Source organism: Ambystoma mexicanum, chromosome 6p, assembly GCF_040938575.1.
Source record: "Ambystoma mexicanum isolate Mex_15411 chromosome 6p, UKY_AmexF1_1, whole genome shotgun sequence".
Classification (NCBI taxonomy): domain Eukaryota; kingdom Metazoa; phylum Chordata; class Amphibia; order Caudata; family Ambystomatidae; genus Ambystoma; species Ambystoma mexicanum.
In genome coordinates this window covers 1,456,853,229-1,456,874,592 of record NC_090935.1, presented here as the reverse complement: position 1 = coordinate 1,456,874,592, position 21,364 = coordinate 1,456,853,229, and the positions used below count along the sequence as shown (strand labels likewise).

The following is a 21,364-nucleotide window of genomic DNA, read 5'->3' as shown; positions in this document are numbered from 1 at the left end:
TTAATGATGACTGTCCTTGATTCTTGATTCTGATTCTTGATTCTGAAGCCTTTCATTTTGCTCTTACTCCACCTCAAACATATGAATGACAAATGTTGGAACACTTAACTGGCTGCTCGAGCAGTAAAGAAAGACTGGGTTTCATGGGAGTTACTGTGTTTATGTGGAGCCGTGACTGTGGATTGGCCATTTGTTGACACGTATTTTATAAGGAACCAATAATACCTGGACTACAAAAGATTTGAAACAAGTGGGACTTGTAGTCTTCTCTTGTATTGTGTTTGTATTATTGTTTTGTTTTCATTGCGGCTCGAGAAGTAAAGCTATGGAGAAAGCATAATCCTTTGCCTCTGTGTCTTTAATAGAATTATGACTTTCTTGAACGAATGTGTTGAAAATCTGAATTCTGAAGGCTCTCATTTTGCTCTTACTCTCATGTCCCCTAAGCAGAATTTGTATTTGCCCTGAAAACCCACAGCAAGTCGACCATTCCTTGTGCTGCCAATGTTTTTAAAGTCTTTCTTGTCTTCTCTTTTTTTGGGCACTTTCTATATTGCCATTTTACTCCTATTGTTACCCATTTCCTCTTCTATCATGTTTATCATATGCACTTTATATTAAGCCATTCACATTCTTTGGTTTGCCTGAAGCAGTAAAGGGCAAGTGACCCCAATGTTTAATATTGTTATCTTCATGTGAGTTGAATGTAAATAGACAATTGTGACTTTGTGCAATGGCCAAAGCAGTAGATCTCACAGCACTGAAGCTGATTAGCTTTTGTAATACTTCTATTTTCCTTTTAAATATAGGAGATGCCACCATTATACCAAGAGTTTCATTGAGCATTAAAAAAGAGAGTTCCTACTCCACGATCCATGAAGACCCTGTTAGAAGACACTGCCTTAGTTCACCCACAGGTGAGTACATTTTGCTTGCGTGCTTATACTTGGGGATACAGTGTCATAGCTGCCAATTGCACACACACACACACCTGTGCACACAAACACACCAAGGAACATGTTTCTATTCAGGGATTATCTACTGTAGCCTGGTCTACCATTTTGATTTTACTTTACTGTCACTAGTTTCTGACGTGAGCCACATTCTTGGCGTGGCTTTCTACGTTCTGCTTTCTTAGCCTTTTGACTGTTGGTATCATAGGAGAAAACCCCATGCCATGGATTTAATGCCATGAGTGCTCTGAGATGACAGGGTAGCAGTAGGTGGCATTCTCTCCAACAAAAGGGGCCACTGGGTATGGTTGCAGGAGGCCATGCCAAGTGGGTACCTCGGATGATTCTGCTAAATCTTGCAGCTCGGGAAGCCAGTGGTTTAGCCAACGGGTTGGCAGTAAAAACTTTTTTTTTTTTACAGGGCGTTAAGGTTACTAAGCAGAAAAATGTGAGATCTGCAAATGAAAATACCAACATTAAGACTCAAAAAATTATTACAGGCTATTGTAAGGATGTAGAAGTAAGATTCTGACACAGTGAGCTCATGTTGATTGGCATTAACCTTTATTGACCGTAAAAGGATGGTGTTGGGGGAAACTCCTACCTTTCCCTAAAGCTGTGAGGGCTTTTCCTACCTCAACTAAAACTAAGTAAACTGTCAGGATGTCTTTGTCTAAAGTAAATAGTCTGCTGTCACAAGTCCAAAGCCTATTTCCATCCCTCGTACTATTGACTAAACTATAAAGCACTAAAGGTCTTCTTAACTCAGAAGAATAGGTTGTGGATCCAATTAAAGAGTTCCAAATAACAAAAGTTGCAAGCCCAAAGTTTTTTTTTTAATTTTGTTGGCAGAGGCATACAGCAAATGCGCACAACATAGCAAACATTACATTCAAAGTACACATGGAGTAGGACAGCAACTGCAAAAGCAGAATTATTTCTGATGAGGGAGGAAACACTCGTGATGTACTACAACATAAAGTCCCTTCAATGTGGAACCAGGGAGGAGCCACTTTCAGATGTGTTCTCATCTTGGCTGTTGAGGTAACTGTTAAATGCAGTCCATATGTTCTTGGGGCGGGAGTGAGTGGGAAGCATATTGAGGTATTCTTCTTCGCAGTTTCGGGACCAGGTAAGTAGGTTTAGCCACTACTGATATGTAGGTGGGCAGGGACTCTTCCAGTTCTGTAGAATGCATTTCTTGGCCACCATGCAGCTTATATTTAAAAATGTCTTAAATGTAAAGCAAGTCTCCGTAACACAAGCTCCACAACATCCTCGGCGATGATTCCCTTGCCCCGGTTCCTTCTCTTGGCAAGAAGTCTCTTGGAGGTCCCAGACCCCTGCTTCTCTCTCTTTCTGCTTGGGCCAACTTGGTTTACTTCCCTGCCAAGTGGTCCTTAGTAACTTGCTCTGTAGTTTCCCTCCTTGCGGGTGCTTGGAGCCCTCTTCTCCAAAGTATCACCATGAGAAAGATGATTTGTGGTGTTCATGCAAAGTGGTGGGTCCCAGACCACTCTTCTTTGCCTTCAGATAACTGGAGCCCTTTCCTTTCAACTACCGCCACAAGGAAGATGACTCATATTACTTTTTTTGGTGGGTTACAGACCCTTACACTTCTCTTGTGCGACAGGCCTGGTTCACCTGCCTGCCAGATACTGTGACTATGAAGATGCTGGCTGTACCTATCTAGTTACCCACCAGCCAGCCGAAGTGCTCCTCCTACCGCTAGGGAGCCTTGCAGTGGGCTCTGGTCTGCTCGAACACCAGAATCTCAATCGTCCTCTGGGCACTGCAGTCGTCCCTTCAGGAGTCTCTCTCTGCAAGTTCACCTTCTGGTCCTTCCAGCTCCCCTCTTGGGGTCCTGGTCTGCTTCCTTCCACCTTCCTACACTGTGCTGGCTCCTGCAGCTCCTGCAAGGAGGACTAGACAACTACTTCCCAAGTCTTTCCTCCTTTTCTACTTTAAATGGAGCAATGAGCAGCCAGCAACAACTAGACTGACCATTGTGGTTCTTGGGAGTACTCTTCATGCCTCGACTCGTCCTCTAAGTCCCAGTATTTATTCCAAGTTGTCTAGACCGCTCATGCTGGTTCCGCGGGGCACTCTTGCCCCCCCATATCTCACCAACAAACTGGCTTTGAAGCCGAACACTAGAATCGCCAGATCTGCTAACACTCTCTGCCTCACTGTGCTTAGATTCACGAGCTGGCGGCGCAAGTTTCACGGTCCTCGCCCCTCAACTTTGGAGCTCTCTGCCGTCAAAAATCAAATCGGCCGCCTCATTACATCTGTTCAGGAAGCTAGTAATTGGGTGGCTATTAGACAAAACTAAAACCAATCCAAAGCCCAACTAAGACCATGACCACTGTACATTTTGTACATACTATTCAAATGTTCTAATTGTATGCTCTAATTATCGCTGATTTCATAGCCTGCACATCTTTTCTACATAATGTATAACTGCTTATTCTTTATATTTTGTACCTCTGTAACCTGTCTTTAAGTGCCCCTTTTACTCCAGGGTCTGGTGCGCTATATAAATAAAATAAACAAACAAACAATAAACAAACTATGCATTGCTCTGTGCATCGTCCTAATCTCAGTGATTGCCAATAGTATATCTTTCCAACTCCTCCCTATTCCTCGTGTCAGTATTTCTACCCTTGATCTCCCTGCAGTCCGTTGTTCTCTTCATAGTCCCAATACATAATGGGGAAATGGTAGGATGATTATAATTTATGATCCTCTTAGGAAAGGGGTTAATGTTAAGGTTATAGGAAGGGGGGGGGTCTAGGGTGAAGTGATTGGCAGGGATACTGTGTTCTCTGCAAATATTCGTCCCCTATCCCATAAGGGGGTTCCTTTCCCCATGTGCTGCTCCCTCGGTGCACCACCCCTAGTGGGACTATTGTACTGTGGACGCACTGCCCTGGCCCCATGGGAAAGGTATTCCCCCTAGGGGAAAAGGGACAGCATCCTCAGATTTGTCAAACTATGCATAAACCAAACCTGCATTGTTGGACTGTTAACTATACAGTTTATTTATCCCTTAATGCCTAAAACCTATCCAGCATTGCTGAACCTCGATTTGCTCCCTGAAGTATAAACTGTACAGGCAACGTATAAACACTGTTGTACGTTCTGACATACTTAATATGGAATACAACACCGTTCATATGGCTATTTTTGTTCATGGTTTGTAAAAATGTGTTGCTATAAACTATTGTCAATATAAATGAGTATTGAACAGCATGGATATGGATTGGTTTTGTTTTTTATGTTGGTGTTCTATGGCCTTGTCAAGAGTGATTTTGTTTTGTGTGGCAATTTGGATTGGTTGTACATAAGGTGTAGGAGAAGTTGATTGTGTTTGAGTAGAAAATACTCTGGTATTGTCAATAACTGCAAATGTTGTCTTTTGTATGAGCCTGTCATTGCATTTTTTTAAGGGTTCTTTTTTTTGGGTGCAGCGTTTTATTGTTTGTCTGTGATGAGTTGTTAGTGGGTGTTTTCCTAATACTTTGTGAACTTGGAGATTGTAATCAATATATTAGTTGGAGGTAGATGGGTGTAGTGTTCTGGAAATTGGGAGCTGTCAGGTTCCAAATGTGGTGGGTGGGTTCTGGAACAGGGCAGGCAGAAAGACAGTTGGATGGAGATGACGAAGTGGAGTCAATGCGGGGCCCGGTACATTATATCCTATTAAATATATGTTCTACTTACCACGGAACTGCTACATCTTTACAATGGCAATGAGGATGGGAAATGAGTGGGACACGGTAGCCCTGACGGAAGAGCAATGGCTGTGGTTCCTTTGTTATGCTAAGCGCAGAGGCCGCAGGTGGTTGCGGCACGGATCGGATGGCGACGCGAGACCCGACATTGGGAATCCGCAGTGACTGCACAGTGAAGGATGGCTGGCAGTGGCGAACCCAACAGCAGGCACCCGCAGTAAGTGAGCGGCGTAGAAGAGTGGCATGCAGCAGAGCCGAACCTGGAGGAGAAACGCACCCCTTTGGGGTAGCGTGTATGAGATGCCAGTCAAGTAGCGTCATGTTTTTTATTTGTTTATTGCATTTGTGTAGTGCCCAAACCCTGAGGTAGGACGGTGCTTCAACAGTGAAAGTATCATAGTCCTGTCAGTTGAAGGAAGACAAGATTGAATCAGTCATATTTTTTAAATAACCAGGTTTTTAGAGGTTTTCTTTAGGTTGGGTAGGATTGTTCAACTTTGATAGTGTGAGGGAGGGAATTCCGGAGGTGTGGGGGCGCAGTAATTGTAAAGCTGGAACCTCCCATCCGTTTGCTTTTGAACCTGCAGGTGAGAAGTGAGACGGTGGAGGATGGTTACGTGCGCACAGTTGTCTCGTCTGGACAAGTGTCATCAGCAATCCCCTACATGTTGCGGCTTAGTCAGGCCTCGTCAGTGAGGTGAAGCTGAGCCTCTCTAAGACACAGTGAGCAAGAGGTCCGCGTCTGGATTACCCTGGGTTCTTAGGGTGATACCCCAAGTTTTACAAAGTTACAAAGGAGTGCGGGAGCCCCAAAACTGAGAATGAACATGGGTCAAATACCCTGTTCTTCACCTCACTGACGCCCGACTAGGCCGAAACACGTGGCTAGGGCTGCTGATGGTACTCTTGTTCCGAGGAGATTTGCCTAGCATTTTGGTGCTCGACTGCCCTTGTGGGTGGGACATACTTGTATCCAAATGGATATTTCTCCTCTGAAACACTTGTGTACGAGCGCGATAGAAATAAAATATCAATCAATCAATCCTCTGTGAAGGGTATAGTGAGGTAAAACATGTTGGAAGAACCTACTGATTGGAAGAAATTTGACAGGGTATTTGACCAAAGTCTGTTCGCACTAGTTTGTAACCATGTTTTTTTTTTTCTCAATTTGCGAATTTTGTTAGTGAGTGACGTTTGTGTGGTGGTACACCAGTCTTTGTTTTTGGGGAATTGGGCTGAAGCTTGGACTGGATTCTCTATTTCTCTGAGGATTGTGAATAGCTGGTGTTTGAGTTGGCCTCAGTGATTCTGGTGTAGTGAATGTTTGATTTGGTGAGTATAAGTAGTGATTTGTAATCTTTGGCAATGGATGTGAAGGCAGCTTTGTTGGTTGGGCCGGGAGTGTCTTCTCCCATGATGTTCGAGGTCAAGTTTGTGTCTTCGAAGGGATTGTAGATCTTCTCAAAACCAGGTTGCATGTGTTTGTTTGGGGGTTATGGTTTAGAGGGGTGCATTTAGGTTTAGTGCACTTAGGAGCATGGTGTAATACTGGCTAACAAGTGCCTATATATCGTGGTTACTGGGGAGGACAGCAAATAGTTGTGAAAGCGTAGGTGACAAGAACTCTTGGGTGAGTCTGGGGAGAGTGGTGACTTGTTTGGTGTGTGAGAGCGTGTGCGAGAAGTAAAACTCTATCAGATGGTGGTCAGTCCAAGGGAGTGGTGGGGTGTTGACAGTGATGGAAAGGTTGGTATTTTGGTTGAAGATCCAGTCAAGAGTGCGACTTGTGGGGAATCCTGTGGCTCTCTCACCAAAGCCCTGCCTAAAGTCTTCTCCCAGGTGGCAAGGAGAGGGCAGGTGCTTCCTGATACCAATCCTTGGGGTGGTGTACTGCAGGAGGATTACCTGGGTGGAGATGAGGCCCAGGGTAGCGAGGAGATTCCAGGGGATGAGACATGGTATTTTTCCTGTGATATACGTATTGCCATTCCAGAAGAAGTTATGGCTTGTTGTCATTCTAATAGTGTTCAGCCTACACTGAAAACAAAGGTGCAAAAACCCAAGATTGAAATATCTAAAGATATTACATTAAAAGAACATGTCTTCTTTTTTTTCATTTTTTTATTCCTGGGTTTAAATGTCCCCTTCAATATCAAGGGTACACTACATAGAATGGTGAGTGTTGCCTTTTCTCTACCATCTGTCTCTAATAAAGTTAAGCCCCACAAGTCCTCTTATAAAAATATCAAGGGAATTAAAACCACCCTTAAAAGTGTTAAAGAAGTGGAAAACCCAAATTTCCTTAAAATAAACGACGTATCCCAGAATCGCTCATGGACTGTGCCGAAGAAGAGGGCAGAGGAGGCATGCAGATGGGGAAACAGGCAAATAGGCCTAATAGACTTTGCCAGTGTCAGGCAATTAACACTAAAGGCTTATACCTGAAGTCAGTTGCCCCACCTGAGAGGCATAAAAGGCTGCAACAGGAAGGAAGGAGCAGTAGGAAGGATCTGGAAGGTTGGTAGTAGTAGAAAAAGCAGAGCACAAGGCTGGCAGTTCACAAGGAAGTGTGACAACTTAAAGGACGCTGGGACAAGAGAAGAACAGATTTCACCTGCATGTTCCAAGTTGGTCCTGTGCTCACAAATTTTGTCTGGTTGTGGCTGCATTGTGGAAGAATTTTATTGGTTCCCCAGGTGCGCCCAATAGTAGTGACTGCAGAACTGAGGTTGTACAGATGCTCCAGGCCTGCATGCAGAAGCAAGCCGAGGGAAGTGGGAAAGGAGGAGACTCTCTATGGTCGAGGCCGGATCCAGGACACCCATGCTGCAGAGGGGCGAGAGTCCCAAGAGCGCCTGAAGTCTAAAGTCGCAATAGTAGAAGGAAAAGTCAGGAAGTGGAAGCCGCATCCAACTGTAGTGTTTTGGAGCCGATGAGTGAAGCTCCATACTCCAATTCACTAAACTCCTTGCCGTTAACTGTAACCAGCTCCAATTGATCTTGCATTTCAGTAGAAGGGAGTAAACATTGTTGCCTTTCTAATGTGAAAAGGGGGTCTCATCCTAAGTTACTAAGAGAATCTAGTCGTGGACCCCTTGCTCACTATTCTTAGAGAGGCATGGCTCCACCCTACTGATGAGGTCCAACCAGACCGAAACACGTGGCTGGGGTTGCTGCTGTTACTCTTGTTCAGAGGAGAATTGCCTAGCATTTCGGTGCTGGAATGCCCCAGGGCAGGACAAAGACTGTTATGTTTTGGATATTTCTCCTCTGTGAAAGATAGCGAGCTAAAAACTCTTTAATGCTCTCGAAACCAGGACTAATGCCTGGCAGAGGGACTTCCCAGGACACCCTTTGTTAATTGCTTTCTAACGTGAAACCAGCCCTATTAAGATCGAACCACCAAAATTTTGGAAATTTTTACAAATCCAGTGTCCTCTGATACAAGTGTGACAAGGTTATCCAAGGCTGGAAGAGTAGCAGTGCATCATTGGGATACATGCTGGAATCAAAAAGGTGTACATAAAGCTGGGGAAGGGAGCTGGGTGCTTGTTAAAAGAACTAATCAACAATCTGTAGAGCTGAGACTGTTGAAGCTGAGGGAAAGAAGCAGTCTAGAAGCCAAGGCAGATTCTAGTGGTAAGATTGACATTAAAGGCAAAGAGACTGCCCCTCTCCTGTGGCCTAGGAAGGAAGAGTGCCTTGCCTACCTGTGGAGGTTGAAGTCTTGTTTGTAAATTGCCTAATACATTCTAAAGTACCAAGTTGCAGCAGAGCTAATAGACCTGTGGTTGTCTATAAGAATTCAGACTATTACATTGAAGGTGGTAGAAGCAGTAGTAAACTATGAAGCAAAGGAGCCTGCTTTCACTGTACCATTAGCAGAAGAGAGTTGGCACGAGGAAAGCAACCCGTTAGAAGAAGCATCCTGACAAGTCATAGCAAAGACAGTGCGGAGAACAGTTGTTGAAGCAGAAGGGGTACTTTTTGTTTTTAAATTCATCAAGCTTATTACCAGTGGACTTTTGTTTGGGTGAACTTTTGTTTTCTTTTGTAACTTTCAAGAACTGATTTAAGACTTTTCTTTTCTTTGGGAGAGATTGACTTTGGACATTCCTGGGAAAGGGATCTACCCAGGTCAAGTGGAAGTTATCCAACTCACTGGTTATTTGGTAATCATTTATATATGTTGTTCACGATTTATGTTGAATGTTTTGTTAAGTGTGAGGGCCAGGCCAGTTTTGTGTATGCTAAGAGATTGTCCCTTAGAACCTAGACTAGGTAAAACTCCCTGGTAGAGTAGGCTTAGTTAGGTTTTCTTTGCATTTTCTTTTATACATAAAATGTTAAATGCTGAGAAAACTACAAGCAGTTGTCCTCCTCGTATTACTGACCCCTCACATACCTTTGTTTTGGGTTGAAGTAGTGACCAGTTGGATAGGGTAGTGGATAGGGCCATGGCTTTGTTGTGCAGAGGGTCATTGAATCCCAGATTTAAATCTTCGAGGAGAATGCGTTTGGTATTTGATTTGATGATGGGTGAAGGGAGTACGGGTATGTTGGATTCGGGCGAGGTATGGTTGTTGGACTGTCAATAGAGGACTAAAATAGTGTGGCGTGCGGGTTTAGACTGTGTTTAGTGGCAAGAAGCTCAAAACCTGGTAGTGATGTTACTGGGACTTGACCGATGGGTTAAGTGGATTTGTGGACGTGGGCTCCTCCGCCACATGGTTTAGAAATTTGATCTGATGATTGCGTATCCTTGGGGAGTAGTTATACCGAGGGAGGGGCCCTCAGCATTGTGTAGCCAAGTTTCTGTGATGGCCAAGATGTGATCGTTTTTGTCTATGATGAGGTTGTGGAAGTCTATGGCGTGGGCACATAGTGAGCCTGTGTTTATCAGGGCACAGTTTAGGTAGGTGTCGGCGGGGCAGAGGGGTACGGGGCTGGTAGGTGTACTGGGATGGCAGAGGGCAGACCTATGTGAGGTGCGGGTGGGATGGAGGCGAGGTGCGTGCTGAGAATCTGAGTTTCCTGAGAGAACCTTGTACTAGCATGCAGCTGCCTAGGTTGATGATGGACGGGTAGGTTTGGGTGCGTAGTTTGTGGTGCCTTATGGGTTACAGGCAGGACAGAGGGTATGGGTTTGGTATGGTCGTGTGTGGGTTGTTGGAAATGGAGATGGTCGGTGGGAGTAATGTTAAATGGAAGGAGGAAGTAGAATGGTTTGGGAAGAGGCAACGAGGGAGTACAGTTGAGCCGGGGAGTAGAGTTGAGCCATGGAGTGCAAAGGGGTTTGTGTGTGGAGGTGCGAGAGGCAGGATAGGCTGATGGGAGGGGTGTGTGCTGGCTGTATGCAAGCATGAGGGATATACCTTTGTGGGTACGATTTGGGGAGATGGGGTGGGGTTTGGAATTTGAGTGGAGCAGTAGAGGGGGTAAGAAAGATGTGGATGGCGTGAGTGAGGTGCAAAGGGCGCAGGCAAGATAGTAGGAGCGCCTGCTATAACTCGCTGAGGTGGTTGAGTGCTTACCTTCAGTGAGGATTTGGGAGCATTGTAGGGTTTTGGTGGTGTCTGTGTGGTGAGCGGATGTGGTGTGGTTGACGAATTGAAGGAAGGTAGTTGGTTGGGAGGATCAGAGTGGGTGAGGGTTCTCGTTGAAGGTGGCGGGGTTGGGCGCGGCCATGCCTCGACAGGCCCGGATAGGCAGCAAGGTCGTTATATGCGGACCTTGGATGAGGGGCGGCTTTGCCTGCCGGCTGATGTCAGGCAGGTTATCCCGGCCGGAGGGCCAATTGAAAGAGCCCATGGAGGAAGCTCAGCAAGGTGCTGCACTGCTATGTTGCAGATCGGGAGTGTCCGGTTTGGCGGTAGCGGTGGTCATTTTGTGCAGGAGCGAGTGCTCCGGTTCGTCCATGGGATGCAAGGCTTTCCGAAGACATGTAAAAACCAGCTAGTGTTTCTTCGCTGGGGGCAAGAGCAAGATGGGTGCACTGGATGGTTGTCAGGGGGGTGTTACTAGGCAGGATAGGAAGGACGCAGCCAGTTCCAAACCCAATTAACCAGTGGATAACGCATATGGGAGAGGAAGCAGCCAATATCTGACTCTAGCATCCGGTGGATGGCAAAGCACAGCCAGTTCTGGTGAAAAGCCCAGGCAGATTTTAAGTGAGACGTTGTTGAGAGGAGGCATTAAAGATGGCGGGTTCTGGGATAGCGCCACACGCCAGATTTTTGGATAATCCTGCCGAACCTAGGCCAGAATGGTGAGGGAGAACGCACAGCTAGAGGGTACATGCTCAACCAAGCAATGAGGAAAATGGAGGCACATTATGGTCATCGTACAATTATTGTGTTGAGATGTAATAAAGGTATGGTATCAACAGTAAGATGGACGCAAGCGACCAGTTTAAGGGTGTTCATTGAACTTCGAAAACGGTTTGAAAAACACCTATCTAATCCTAAATCTACAGATGGGCGCTAGCTACGACCATCAAATAATAACGCAGACCTCATAGTGTCTTGCAAAATAAAAGGGCCTATACTAATGAACCTATTGCCAATCCTTGCCTCTAATACAAATAGTGTGGGAAACAATGTTACGAAAAAGAAAGAAAAATTATATTTCAGGATGTTCAGGCCGTTGGCCTTCCTTCCCCATGTTCTCAGCACGGGATAAGGCGGTACACTCGAGTTTAACAGTTTCTTGCTTCTTTAGCACAAGGATACAGTTCACTATTAGCATCAGGGCCTTCCGTGCCCAAGTCCTTGTCTTTCAAAGTCTGTTTTTTCAGAGGGCTTGATGCTACAAACAATGTTATTTTCCTCTTGGCTTTCACAAGTACTAAATTTTTCAGGCGATTCACTTCTCACCCCGATCTCGCTCTGTCGTGCTCAGATCTCAGATCCCCTCGGTCGGGCTCAGATTCCTTTTGACACAATGTTCATATCTTTACACAAATTTGCTTTAACCAAAAGATTTTAGCTGATCTCCTTCCGCTGGGCTCGGACCAACTTCCTATGCGATTTCATCAACTATCGTAGACTTTCGAATGTGCACTGGGTTTTTTGCTTGACTCGTTGCAGGACCCCTTTGATTTCACAATTATTTATCACTATTCACATTTGCCACCTTTCAGCTGGATACCGAGCAGGGACTTTCGAATGAGCACCCAGGTGGTACCGGACCACTATGTCTACGGTATTGTATCTTTCTCAGGCTTCAAAGTTCAATCACTCAACTGCTTATTTATTGTCTTTGCGTTGCTTGCTACATACACTTCATACACTGTTCTCTTCAGTTTTCATTCTACAATGTTGCTGCTTGCAACCTTGGCTTCAACACAGATCGGTCTGGTTTCAGTCTCCCCAACTCACCGGCTGTGGTGACTTCACTAGCGCTGTTTTGTTGTAGGAGGCAGGGACAGTACCACAGCGGCAACCGATTCTTCTTGCCTTTACTATCGACACAGGAGATCCCTGGGCACCTCTGACACACAATGCAGCGTTCTTCAGCCTCGATTCATGGTTTTATGTTTTATTCTTCAAGGTTCCTGAAAGTAAGTCTTCGGTTGAAAAGGTCAAGGGCATCTCCCTCCTTGCAATCCTCTTCGATTTTGCCATCTTTCGCCTTGCATTAAACTGCTGTCTTGGAACTGCTGCTTCCTCGTGTGCTTTGCCTTGCTCCGAGTGTGCTTTTGTGGTCCGCCTTTATCCATTTGGGGAAGTGTGATGGAAGTCAGATGTGTGTAATGATCAGTGATCGCCTGACCATTGTATTGGGACATGTCAGGCATACAGCTCGGGTGTTAGTCCATTTTCTCCCACAGTGAGCTGTCTGTGAGAAAGTGCTTGTGTTGGAAAAGTGGGGTGGGGGGTGGGGGGTGGGGCTCGAGTTCCTAAGTATTATACCTGATAGGATGGGGTAGAGGTGTTGCAAGGAAGAGGAACCGCGTCTCGCTATCCGGTATCCCACTACCGCTCCCTGAGGACCCCTCACCCAGGTGATCCTTCCGCACTGGTCCACCCCCATGAACTAGATCCAAAAGCGATGGCCGTGTCCTAGCCACCTGGATGACAGATCCCCAGGGACTAGCGCGCGAGATACCTTCAGGTTTCTCACAGAGAGCTATGTTTTTTTCTCTAAAACCGCAACGGAAGGTGTAGATGCCTACATAGCAGACTTGAGAATACTAATAGCATCTTGACACGTTTTCAGGGTTGAAGACTAATAGAGCTGGGATCAACTGGTTGTACGTGCATCGAGTTCAAAGGTGCAGGAAAGGTTATGACAGGCCAATAATCCTATGTTGGGAGAAGCCTTGGAGATAGCCAGGAGCATGGAACTAAGTAAGAAATGTATAAAATATTTAGAAAAGGAAGAGGCAATTGATTGGAAAAATCAAGCAAGTCACATTGGTACAGCCAGCAGAAGTGCGTGTAGTAGCGGCAGAGATTGCACAAGAAAAGGGGGTTTTCAAAGGTGTGGGGGGACACGTTTATTGGAACTGGATTTAAAGGTACTTGTTTTAGATGTGGAATTGTGGGTCACATGGCGTCCAATCCAGAGTGTTCGTTATGGTAGTATGTCGTTGGTGCAACAAAAGAGGACACTTTGCAAAAGCCTGTCATACAAGTTGTGCTGGGAAGAGAGAAACCGGGTCTGTAAAGCTCTAAATCAATGTGGTGAATGCAGAAGAATCGAGAGACTTTTTGAAGGTGATGGTACAGATCCAAGCAATTAACACAATGATGGTCACAGATGGGAGATGAAGAGGAAGGATCGTATTGACCATCTATGGCAAGTATTGCGATAGACAACAGTCAGGTTACAGTGTTGGTGGATTCAGGGTCACCATACACATTGATTTCCCGTTCCGGATGAGTCGAAGTTGCAGAAGGAGGTGGGTGAGTTAAAAACAAAAAAATAGATTCTTCTGTATATGGCAGAGTGCCAATACATATTCTGAGTTTTGTGCGGTGCAGTGTAAGTGTGGGGGATCAAAGAATTGTAGAAAAAGTGTATGTTGTGGAAAAGGGGGATAGTTGTATGGAATGGAGACACCAGTGGTGTCTTTAATATTAAACCAGGGAAAGAAGTGCACATACAAGTTGTGGCACTGATTGGTTCCAGGAGTGAGTATGGGCACAGTATAACGAAGGAATTCCTGGAAGTCTTCAAGGATGCCATTGGTATGCTGGGAGGTTTCAGGCACAGTATCAAGTTGAAATGGGGAGCGATCCCGGTTGTGCTTAAGTTTCTGTGAATGAGAACAGAGATTTAGAGCAATAGCTTGGTAGGCTATGAAAGAAAAGAATCATTCAAGAGTCAAGTGAATGATTGTCGCCCATGGTAGTGATGCAAATGTCTGATGGAAAGATACAGGAGGGGTGGATCTGAAAGATGTGAACAAGGCAATATGGGTGGATCGGTATCCTCCCTAACAAAAACAATATATTGACAACCATGGGCAAAGTGTTATGGTTTTTCAATATTGACTTATCGTCGGCATACCACCAAATGGATTTGCATCCAGATTCAAGGCATATCACATTGTTTATAACGCTGATGGATGCACACCAGTATAACCGCATGCCATTTGGTTTGGCATCCGCAAGTGTAGTGTTCCAGAGCGTAATGGAAAACTTGTTCACTGGGTGTGAAGGTATACACTGTTTCCAAGATGACATTATTGTATGTCCGTGGGAGGGGAATCATGACAAGCTGTTGGTACAGGTTCTGGAGACATTATGTGATGCAGGTTTGACGGTGAAGGAGAAATGTAAATTTAAGCAATTTGAGTGGAAGGTGCATTCTGCAGTGTCAAGTAGGCTATTGTGAGGGCTCCTATCCTCTGTAGATTTGAGATGGGGGCCAGAACAATCCTAACTGTTTATGCAAGTCAGAGTGGTTTGGGGGCAGTATTGAGACAACCCCACGGTGAGGAGGAAGTATCCGTTGCATTTGCTTCAAAGGTAATAAATGAGTGTTGTGAGAAGACATTTCTGTGATTGAGGATGAGGCGTGGGTGTGCTGTTGGGCAGCAAGCTATTTTTAGTTCTTACTTGTGGGGTATACCTTTTGTGACGAAAAGCGTTAACAAGCCATTAGCACAATTGTTTTACGTCAGGGGGGTCAGGCATGATGACAACCACATAGCGAAGGAGTTGACAAACACAAAGGAATTCAATTTTCGTATGGAACATGTGCATGGGAGGGACAATGTGCTGACAGACTGTTTGCCAAGATATCTTTCTTATAGGTGGGTTGAGGCAGTAGAAGAAAAAATTACATATGGGTGGCAAGCATTCAGGAGTTGGTGGGGGCTGTAGTGCCAGAAGGGGAATGGAGGAGAGCGTTGGAAGAAGATGAGGAGCTTAATCGGGTAAAGGAGTACACACAAAAGGGGTGGCCAAGGAAGCAAGAACTTGAAATGGCTTACAATACGATTAGAGATGAGTTGGTGGCGTCTTAGTGGGGTTTGTTGAGGAAGGAAAAACTAATTCCCTGTGCATTTGGGCCGCAGTTTAACAAAGAGACGGCCAAGAGAAAAGTATTGGTAGCCAGTGATGGATGACATGGTGGAAGTTGTTGTCAAGGACTATCGAGCATGTGCAGAGAGTGACAAACCAAAAAAGGTTTATCAGGTACCATTGAAACATGTGGGTATACCACAATGTTTGGGCGAAGGTGGGAACTGATGTGATGGGCCCAATAGAGCGTGTGAGGGAGGAGTGTTGATATCTGGTTGTGCTGGTGGATTACACATCAAAATGGTTTGAGGTCAGATTCAGCACTTCAGTGACCACCAAAGTGGTAATAGATTTCTTGTCAGGGTTGCGCGCACAGAAGGGTTTTCCCAGGTACATAGTGAGCGACAATGGAGTGCAATTTACATCATTTCAGATGGAATGGATTTTGTAGGCACATGGGATAAAAACTGTGAGAATGTCTTTATCACCTGCAAGGGAATGGTCTAGTAGAGGGAAGAAATCCTGTAATCGAAGATAATTTGCAGTTAGCATTAGCAACCGTGTTACCATGGGAGCAGGTGTTGTGGGAGATGATTGCTGCGTACATGAACACCCCAACCACATGGTACTTACCTTTTTCTATAAGGAGAGCGATGAAATCTGACTTCAGTTCTCCATGGATGGTATGGCGAGGGGAGATGACTGTGGACGAGTATGTAATAATTAAGAGGGTATGCAAATATCAAGCAGTGTACAAAAGAAAGTACGATGAGAGAAGAGGTTGAGGGGTAAGACAACAAGGGAATGTGGGAGAGGCGATGAGGGTAAGAAAACATTCAGGGTGAGGAAGGGGGAGTTACTGTATTTTGGGCCTAGGAAGGAGGTGCACAGTGAGTCCCATTTTGTGGTATTGGGCGATGGCCGGAAATGGAATAGGAGATGGGTGGTCAGATGTGACACGGGTACAGGTGTCTTCAGGAACAGAGGTCAGGCAGACATGCAGCAAGAAGAGAAGAGGAGAGAAGGTGTTGAGTGGAGGTGGTGTTGAGTGGCAGTCGACGCAGTACGAGGTGTACGACTTGTCCCAAGAAACTGGAAGATTACTTTGAGTTAGTACAAAATGTGGCAACCAGTGCACTATGCAGTGAGAATGGTGATTACGTTACTCAATGCACTGCACACGTGCGTCTCTGAGAACTAAATTTCTAGTTCAGCTAGCTTAGTTTTCGTCCCCTGGTGCGAATGCGCAGGTACGAACGTGACTAGCCGTTCTGTGACGGTATTTAAAGCCACTGACCGTGCTACTGCTCCAGAGATAGTTCTAAATTGTGAAGTGAGGTTGCTCTTTTATTTTAGCTGCCCTTTTCTTTATATTAACCCTTTAACTGCCATGGGTTTTTCCACTCCCAGTGCCAAGGCCTTTTTTGGCGATTTCGGTATGTCGCCATTCAATGCCTTGTAACTTTTTTGTTACATGAGATATCTCGGCCAGATTTGGCCCCTTTTGTTCCCCACATGTCGGCGGTCGTAAGGCCACCCAGGAATCCTAGGTTGCTGTAGGGGGTGAGAGAAAATAAGCAAAAAGGGCGAAAATGTTGTGTTTTTTCAAAAAATGCCAATAAAAGGATTTACAAAGAAGCCTGTGGTTTTTTCCTTGTAAGAGCTAGGAACAAATGCTTTTTTTGCTGAATTCCCCAATTTCCTGGCTTTCAAGAAAAGGTTGAGTGGAAAAGAAAACCTTTATTTTTTTTTTGCGGTTATCAACAGTTTTTTGAGGTAGGCGATTTTGGCCATTTTTTCCAATTGGACATGCATGGACGGAATGGAAGAAAACGGTAGGAAAGCCGTATTGGAGGACAGAAAGGCATATATTTCTGAAAAGAAGACAAAATTCCAAGTTTAGGAAGGGGTGATTTGCGCAGATCGGGCAACAACTAGGTAGGGGAAAATGCCATAGATTGGGGAAAAAGCAGGAAAATTACTGAAAAAAGGTATGTGGTGGACATGGTTGGCTTGGTACAGCAATGGCTTCTATGAATTTTGAGAAAAGCAATGCTCCGCTACATTCCCCCAACTCTTGCAGTTGAGAAATCGCACATTTTTTGTAGTGTTTCACAAAACAAGCAATACCACAAGCCTAACACTGAGCCATGGTACACAGGAGTTTCATGCTTACGGCCTGAACAGACGTACTTAGCATGTGTAAATCGGAAAACCAATGTGGTGAGGAACGGCAAGCATACATTTTTTGAAAGAGCACAGGCAGACCTTTTCAAGGGTAGGTGACTTGAGCAGGTTACAAAAGTGTATGGTGCCTAAACATTTGGGAAATGAAAGGGTTGTGTGACAAAGGTCACCAGCAAATGGGTCAAAACATTATGAAAGTCACACAAATGCACCAAATGTCATACCTTCCCGTGTTCCCACACGTGCCCCGATGAAAACGGTACCTCACATGTGTGGGTGCACCTACCTGGGCGCAAGGAGAAAAGCCAAACACAACCCCTAACCCCAAGTCTTTTCCGACATCTGAATGTCACGATTTTTCCAGACGGGCACCATACAGATATGGGCCTCGGGTGTCCAAGCCACCAAGGAAAACAGGGAACTCTATGTATTTCCGAAAAGAGGACACCCATGGGAATCCGCAGAGGTTTGACTTGCGCAAATCAGCCCAGAATTTATTACCCAGAAACACCGCCAAGTCCAAAATTAGGTGAAAAAACGCCCATTTTCCGCACATTTCACTCAGCTCACCCACCGAATCACGCCGCTACCAACACATGACCTACCGTCCCGCGTTCCCACAGGTGTTCCGATGAAAACGGTACCTCACATGTGTGGGTGCACCTACCTGGGCACCAAGGGGAAAGCCTAAAACACAGGTAACCCCAAGTCTGTTCTGACAGCTGAATTTCACACTTTTTCCAGACGGGCACACCATACAGATATGGGCCTCGGGTGTCCAAGCCACCCAGGAAAACAGGGAACCTCATGCATTTCCGAAAAGAGGACACCCGTTTGGGTAAAATGAGAACTTCATATGGAATCCTCGCCCTTTTCCCCTACCACAAAAATGTTAAGATGGTACTTATCACTTCCCCAAAGAATGTCTCTGGGAGTATTAGGGGGAGCATTTGAAACCGATATAGAAATCTTGGTAGACAAACCATTTTGACTGCGTTCAGTCTCCCCATCCAGGAGATCGTAAGCTTTTGCCATTTCACCTAATCTCTGTGGAAACAAGCTAGCAAGTGGGGGAAGTTCGCTTTGTATATATTCTCTAATTTCTTTGTCAAATTGATCCCTAAGTAGCGCAAGGTTTTGCCCTCCATCACCATACCAAGCGACGAAAGGGCAGTGGCACACTTGTGAGTGAGTTTGTGTAGTGGAAACAATATGGATTTGGACCTATTAATTTTAAAACCTGAGAGTGAACCAAATTTTTCTATCAAATGTATGGCCCTGGGTACCGATGACATGAGGTTTTCAACGTGGAGTAGGTTATCACCGGCATAGAGAGCTACTTTATATTTCTTTTCATCTACTACTAAGCCCTCTACTTGGTGATCTGCTCTAAGTGTTTGGGCAAGAGGCTCTAAGGAGAGAGCAAATAGAATCGCAGAGAGACGGCAGCCCTGCCTCGTGCCCCTTCCCAGGTCGAACCATCTGGAGTATTCTGAATTAACCGTGACGGCTACCTTGGGAGATGTATAAACAGCCTTGACCCCTTTTCTGAAGACGGGGCCCAGACCGACCTTGGCTAGCACCGCTTCCAGGAAGCTCCATTCAACTCTGTTGAATGCTTTTTCGGCATCAATGGACAGAGCGCAGGTTTGGACGTCATCTTCTTTGACTCACAAATTAAGTGGAGAGTCTTCCGCATCGTGTCTGCGGCCTGTCTTCCCAAAATAAATCCAATCTGGTCGAGTGAATCAGTAGGGGCATGTGGGTCTCGATCCTGGCTGCTAATACCCGGGTATACATTTTTGCATCAATGTTCAGTAGGGAGAAGGTATATGACCCGCATTGCTTGTGGTCTTTGCCTTCCTTGGGGATCACAGAGATTAGCGCCTGTGAGAAGGATTCGGGAGCTACTCCTGTCTGCAGGAGATCATTAAATAGTTCGACCATAAAAGGGAGGAGGGAAGAAGTGAAAGTCTTATAGAATCCCGCCTGGTATCCATCGTTCCCGCAGCACTTTCCCCAATGTGAGTGTCTTAATCGCTCGCTCCACCTCGTCCGCTGTGATTGGTGACTCTATCTTCCACCTTCCACCTTGTCACGCGGGAGTTTCGGCATATTTGTGTTTTGTTTATTTGTATAGCGCACCTGGCCCAAAGGCATCTGGGCGCATGTCGTAGGTTACAGAGACAGATAATTTACAGACAGTGAACAGGTAAATATACACTATAGTTTGTACAGGCATGATATATAACGCGAATATACAACAATGAGTGAATGGTCTTAAGTACAGTCAAGGTTACAGAATGACATGCAAGTAAAATACAGTGATGCAGTCACAGTACATGCCAAGCAAGGGCAGCATCAAAGGTGCAGAAACAAGGTAGCTCAATTGCCTTAAGCAGAGAGCCACAGTTTGGTTTTACTCTTGAAAGACTGAAAGGAGGGCTCTGCTCTAAGAGGGTTGGGCAAGGTATTCCACTATTTGGTGGCTAGGTCAGGGAAACTCACCCCACCGGCTTTCTGAAGCTTGAACCTGGAATGGGAGAGTCTATGGGCTTGGGCAGCTCTCGGAGGTTGGGTAGAGGTGTGAGACGTTTGACAAGGTATGTAGGGGCCTGGTTAGCCAAGCACTTGTGTGTGAGGGTAAGCGTTTTCAGGGAGATTCTTTGCGCCACCGGGAGCCAATGTAGATTACGTCGATGGTCGTATATGTGCTGATTTCTGGGAATGTTTAGAGCAGCTCTAATGGCATTGTTCTGTGTGACTTGCAGTTTATTTAGATTGCGCTGGCTAGTCCCTAGATAACGGGCGCTACAGTAGTCAATCTTCGACATAAGTGTTCTGGCCAAGTTAGTGCACTTGGCAGTAGTCAAGTATGGTCTGCAAGCTGTGATGCGTTTGCATGAATAAGCAGATGCTGAGCTAACAGTATTGGTTTGTCTGGACAGTGATAGTGTAGAGTCGAGATAAATTCCTATGGTTTTGGTGTCCTTGGAGACCTTGATAGCGTTACCGTCAATGGTGAATGACTTGAAGGAGGCGGTCAAGTTTAAGACGTTGATGGGATCCCAGAATAATAAGTTCCGTCTTATCATTGAGGCAGAGTTCGTGTTGAGCCATCCACGCTTGAATGACCATATAAACATTGTTCAGGGATTTAGTGTCCACTGCGTAATCACCAGTGATAGTGATGAATATCTGGGTGTCATCAGCGTAATTGGTGTGACACCCAGATAGTCAAGAACATCGAAAAGTGGTTTGGTGAACGTGTTATAAAGTGTCGGTGACACACAAGATCCTTGGTGGACACCACAGTGAATAGGAAGGAAGGCTCGGCAGATGCTGACGGGGAGAATACCCACATATCAATTCCCTGCATATAATGGTCTGTTTCCTCCTGCCCCATTTCTGATGTATAGAGGCGTTCATAGAATATCGCAAAGGCCTCGGGGGATCCCTACCGGGTCTGTAGCTTGTACACCGCCCCCACCTTCGATGGCGGAAACCCACCTCTCTGCCCATTGACCCTGCAGTCTGGCTGCCAACAATGCGTCTGCCTTATCTCCCTTTTCATAATGCTTTGTTTGAGAAACTGGCGTTTACGTATCACCAGTCCCTCTTCTAAGCGTCGGAGCTCCTCCTTTTTCTGCACTGCTTCAGGTACTCTTTTCGCCCTTCCCTCGCTGGAGTTCCAAGCCGCTGCATCGAACTGGGCAATCTCCTTCCTCAATCTATTCTCTATTATGGCCCTCTCTCTCTTTTTTTTCTCAGCTCCTTCTCTTATCAAGATACCTCTCCATGTTGCCTTCCCCGCCTCCCACACCATTCTCTTGGATACCTCTTTCCATGTCATTTGTCCTAAAGTATTCCTTGATCTCCTGTGTCATCTCCGTGCGGAAGATTGGGTCCCTCCACAACCATTCGTTACAGCGCCACTTTGAATTCTTATATGGTAGGGCGCTTAACCTCAGATCCATTGTGACCGGATTGTGGTCTGACCATGAAATTGGGA

The 21,364-nt window shown here is 45.6% G+C and overlaps 1 protein-coding gene across 4 annotated transcripts in view; it reads left to right on the top strand.

Moving 5' to 3' along the window:
• The window catches only part of LOC138510527 (zinc finger protein 454-like), a 628,028-nt gene that overhangs the window by 151,583 nt on the left and 455,081 nt on the right, over nt 1-21,364 (top strand). For all 4 annotated transcript variants that reach the window (XM_069626245.1, XM_069626246.1, XM_069626248.1 and 1 more), the window contains exon 4: nt 810-917. In XM_069626245.1, coding sequence (XP_069482346.1) covers nt 810-917 — 108 coding nt within the window. The remainder of the gene's footprint in view (nt 1-809; nt 918-21,364) is intronic.